This window comes from Mastomys coucha, unplaced genomic scaffold, assembly GCF_008632895.1.
Source record: "Mastomys coucha isolate ucsf_1 unplaced genomic scaffold, UCSF_Mcou_1 pScaffold15, whole genome shotgun sequence".
NCBI classification, from domain to species: domain Eukaryota; kingdom Metazoa; phylum Chordata; class Mammalia; order Rodentia; family Muridae; genus Mastomys; species Mastomys coucha.
This window is the reverse complement of record NW_022196897.1, coordinates 85,769,562-85,774,698: the sequence shown is the minus strand read 5'-3', so window position 1 is coordinate 85,774,698 and position 5,137 is coordinate 85,769,562. Positions and strand designations below refer to the sequence as shown.

Genomic DNA, 5,137 nt, shown 5'->3' with positions numbered 1-5,137 from the left:
CACTTCAATCTTCCCATACTGCTCAAAATAATCTCGCAGGTGATGTTCTTCAGTGTCTTCTTTAATACTGCCAACAAAGATCTTTTTCACAGCTAAGTGGGCACCTGGTCTCTGAGAATCTTCTCTTGACACAGCTCTCTTAGGTTCCACAACTCTTCCATCCACTTTGTGTGGTCTTGCATTCATGGCAGCATCCACTTCTTCCACAGTGGCGTATGTGACAAACCCAAAGCCCCTGGATCTCTTGGTGTTTGGATCTCTCATTACCACACAGTCGGTTAGTGTTCCCCATTGCTCAAAATGGCTCCTCAGACTCTCGTCGGTTGTTTCAAAGCTCAGCCCTCCAATGAAGAGCTTCCGCAGCTGTTCCGGCTCCTTGGGAAACTCTGACTTAGACATGACGGCAGGGTTGAGAGCCTTCAGCGATGCTTCCTCGGCAGCATCAAACAGCAGAAAGGAATAAGATAACGAACATGCCCCCTCTACTTTCATAGTATCCAGCTTTTACATCCTTTATATGTGCACATAAAATATATATTCATATTTCAATCAAGGTTCTACATGTGAAAAAATTGATAGTAATGATATTTATGGGCTTTGTTTTATTCACTTAACATGAAGGTATCTAATTCCATCCTTTTTTCTCTGGGTGACATAATTTCATTTAGCTTTATAGCTAAGTAAGAGTCCATGTGGCTTTGTAGCACATTTTCTTTTTGTGTTCATTTGTTAATAGACATCAAGTTTTGTTGGACATCTATGTTATTATGAATAGTGCAGCAAGAAATATGTACAAATAAGTATTTCATCAATGTAGCCAAATGAGATATTTGATTATAGCATAACTCAAAAATGTTCCTAGATTTGAAGTACTGTCAGTGTTAACCTGGCATCACAAGTGGAAGACTCTTCATGCCGTGGAGAATACACGGTTGTAATGAAGGAAGTGTTCAGAGTGAGCTACAGACTATGTTTAAGGAGTGCAAGGAGAAAACAAATTATATACTTAAGACCTGATTTTCATTCTGAGGACATATCATGATGGAAATGTAGCTATTTAATATACCCTCTAAAGAATCAGAAAACTAAAATAATTCTGTTGTTAATGTCTGTCAAATATAGCTGTAAACATCTGTATTGCCCTTGACTTAATTCTATGCATATCAAATGTGAAATAATTGAAATTCACATAAAAAGTAAGGATATTTACTTCTGTGTAGGGATTCTCTTGTGTTCTAAAAAGTAGATAGCTTTTCTTCTCACTAACCTCCATGTTTCTAAATCACACTAAAATAAATTAATTCATTTTTCTTTTGCGTTTCCTAGTATTTAGTAATACATATTATAAATTAAGTCTTTGGGTTAGATAACACTTCTCCCATTTCAAATTTGGTTATGATTTGCTCCATAATATATTATTTACTTGGTTTTGAAATCTATATCATACAAAGAGCCAAGCAATGACCTTGGTTTACAATGAAGAGGAGAAGCCTATGATTATATATTAGATCACTACATTGATATTAAATTTTATGCATGAAAAATATACAAAAGTGCAGATAAACAGTTTTACATTTCTTCTGTATTATAAAAAAAGAAAGAAGTGTTGAATAAGCTTTATTTCTAATTGTCCATGCGAATAACCTAGTTTTTATCATGATGACTGCAAATAAGCTCTGCCTTAATGGGGATTTTTTAAAAATTACCCAGGAGATTCACATAATTGTAATTATTTGCCATTTTCTGGTTCTAGCTGTTGCTCACATGTTTTATCCCCTGCCCCATTTCACTTTGTTTTGAATAGTACAGTTTTTCATGTAATGGATATATTCTCTGTGAGTGCATATGGTCAGAGTGTGAGTATCATGATATCCTAATGCTTATCTTATGAAATGTCAACTATCAATAAAAGATGAAGTAGCAAAAATGTGAATTATGTCATTAATTGTATGCCATTGGATGTCATCAGAAACACAACACTTTGTTGCTGTGTATCACCATGAAAACATCATCTATAGCAATACAGATCTTCACACGGCTTTAGGAACATAACCATAAGACCAAGACCATGTCTTTATTGTGCCTGCTTGTGGTCTCAAGAATTTCTAAAGCTTTTGATTTTATGGATAGATGAAATACTTGTTTTAGTTTTATTATTATTACTTACCCATTCTGTGCTCAAACACAGATGTTTCCGTTTTAGTTGGCACCTTTTATATATAGCATCTTTTCCTCTTCCAAAATTCAAAATAGGGCTAGGGATATTGCTCACGGACAGAGTACTTACTTAGGATATGCACAACCTTCTACTAAGAACTGGATAAAACAAAAAGAAAATTGAAATAAGCCACCTTTATGATAATAAATATTTTGTAATCATTTTCAAGGTATAAGAGAAATTTTATGAAGCATAACAATGCTACACTTTATTCACCTTTCTGAAAATATATCAGAACTTTACATTTCTCATATGTTAAGTTTACTGAGCAAAGAAAAAAAATCTTTAGAAGATAAGGTTCTCTTTACATGTTTAATATTTAGGATATTACATATAAATTTTAGCCTCACAATACATTCTTTTTAATAAATTCAAGAAATAATGTCTAATAATCAACTAGAGCTAGTAAAGAAAAGTTCACATTAATATATGAAATTTAATTTACCATTACTTTAAACCATACTTTAAATCAACAATTTCTACTTTATTGATAATCTGATTATCTCCAATTTTGAAAATTCTTTGTATGTAAATCCCTTCTCTTGTCCTTAAGCAAGATAATGGCAAACTGTAATATTTATCCAGCACCCAGCAACTAATCAGCATTCATATTATCCAATGTTTTCATAGACATTTAGCATCATAAAAACAATTGTTGAACATACAGTACAATCATTGTTAAATGATTATAAGAACACTTGGTGTAACGGCAGTAAGAAACTATCAGTGGTAGAACTTGAGTACACTGAAGTTTCTAGATTGTCTTTGTTACAGGGATTTTAGGGAAGAGAACATATACTGATGTTAGAATCACTTTAATTGTAATATACGTCCAGGTTCACTGTACTCTGTTTTGTGGCTTTCTAGAAGTATAGTTAGCTATTTGACTTGAGTTAAAAAACAAAGCCAGGCGGGAGTGACACACGCCTCTAATCCCAGCACTTGGGAGGCAGAAGCAGGGGGATTTCTGAGTTCAAGGCCAGCCTGGTCTACAGAGTGTGTTCCAGGACAGGCAGGGCTACACAGAGAAACCCTGTCTCAACCACCCCCTCGCCACAGAAACAAACAAACAAACAAACATAAAGCAAAAACCAAAATCAAAACACGTGGGAAAGCCTCTGAATATAAAGCTATCACAATCTGAATGTACCTAGAAAGACTTCCAGGTCTATGTTTCTGCTGATTACATTATGTTTCCACCACCAAACTTTCACATAGAGGCTGACAAACAATTAGAGAAGAAACAAAAATGGAACAGCTCCATTTACCTTATGAGAACGACATGGAATTTTAGCATAATGAAAAATAAGCAACTCTGCACCGGTTATGGACATAGCAGATGGGCACATGGTGGTATTATCTGTTCTTCCCAAAAGCAAAGGAGGGAATAGAAGCAACATTGATAACATTAAGAAAACAGAGCCCCAGAAACACAAATCTCTGAGCTACAGGACCATCTCTGCCAATCCTGTTTTTCTTGTTGATGCAGAAAAATATTCAGTAGGTACCATCAGGATGGCACATTATGTAATTTAACCCTAAAAGAATTTCTAGTTTGAAGAAACTAGTACCCCTGAAAAATTGAGAAGTTTGAAAATAACTAAATTTCTACAACAGCTTCTATGCTACTGGGGATGAAGAAAGTCTACACTACAAACATTTAGTGTGATTATGAAGTTCATATTTAAACCACAAGGTACCTGATTAGTTGCTGTTATTGTGTGACATTATAAATGAATCTCTGTGACCTTATCACATTTGTTTTCAAATCAGAACATCCTATTTCTCCCTCAAGAAATAGAAGATGCTATTTCCTTGTTCCAACAGTGAGGATGAAAATAGTGCTCCTAGCAATAAAAATGAGTCAAAGATTCTTCTATACAAAAAGAAAAGAAGTAGATCTGTGATAATGGACTGACAATATTTTTCCTAGATTACTTGTAATGTGCTTTCCTACAAAATAAGGTTTTTTTGTTCAAAGTATGTGTAAGTTAATCAATGTCCTTTCAGCACTCAGAGTTACTCTGGTTTGCCAGACAGAACGAACAGTAAAGTATCTGAGGTCTGCAGATACTGGGGTCTATTGGGTAGGGGAGGTAACCATAGCATTCATCTGAGGGCTTGGAAAGGTTGTCACACACTTAGAGTTGGCTTCCAGTGAGCCAAGATGAACCTAGCTTGTGTGATATTGAGAGTAATACATAAAAATGCAGTCACATAAAACTAAAACTACATTTTAGTACTGAAGAGCTTATTAAATACAATTCTTCAGTTTGTGGTCATACAGATCTAGATTTATTATTAAATTCTTAAAGCCCTATTTTTCTTTCTTTTTTTCTGTAATAATGGCTGTTCTAGAGCTAACTACAATGCTTTCTTTATTCACTAAGCTTATTCATAAAGGAGTAAGTGTAGAAAGTCTTCCACCATATAATAGTAATTAAAATTTCATATTAAGGTTTAGTATTACATTATAGTATTAAAATTAGTTTTAAATTTAGCTACAATACAATCTATGATACTTTCTACATTCACAGAGATTATTCATGAAGGGGTATATATTCTAGAGAGTCTTTCACCATATAAATACTATATTTAAAATTACTCTCAATGTTTACCTCTGTTCATTTTAATTTAACAAAGCTAGGCATTTTCTTTGCTTTTAACTTCCCATTTCTGACTATGTACCTTAAACATAAGAAAGATATGTTCCCATACTGATCTTTGTGAAATAATACACGTAAAATAGATAGCAAATTCACTCATCCTCAAATATAATTTTATACCCACACAAAATTTTAATAAAATCACTGTGAAGTTTAAGTGTTTGAATACTCTCAAAATTCCTACATTAAGAACTTTTCCTTTAGCAATCCCCTGACAATTGGGCCTACCTGGAGCACAGAAAGCATAGCTAGG

General features: G+C 33.9%; 1 protein-coding gene across 1 annotated transcript in view; it reads right to left on the bottom strand.

Moving 5' to 3' along the window:
* LOC116091747 (heterogeneous nuclear ribonucleoprotein A1-like) overlaps window positions 1–492 on the bottom strand; it is a 5,223-nt gene extending 4,731 nt beyond the window's left edge. Inside the window, exon 1 of the mRNA XM_031373240.1 lies at window positions 4–492. Within this exon, the coding sequence (XP_031229100.1) occupies window positions 4–492 (489 nt within the window). The remainder of the gene's footprint in view (window positions 1–3) is intronic.
* Window positions 493–5,137: the final 4,645 nt, after the last annotated feature.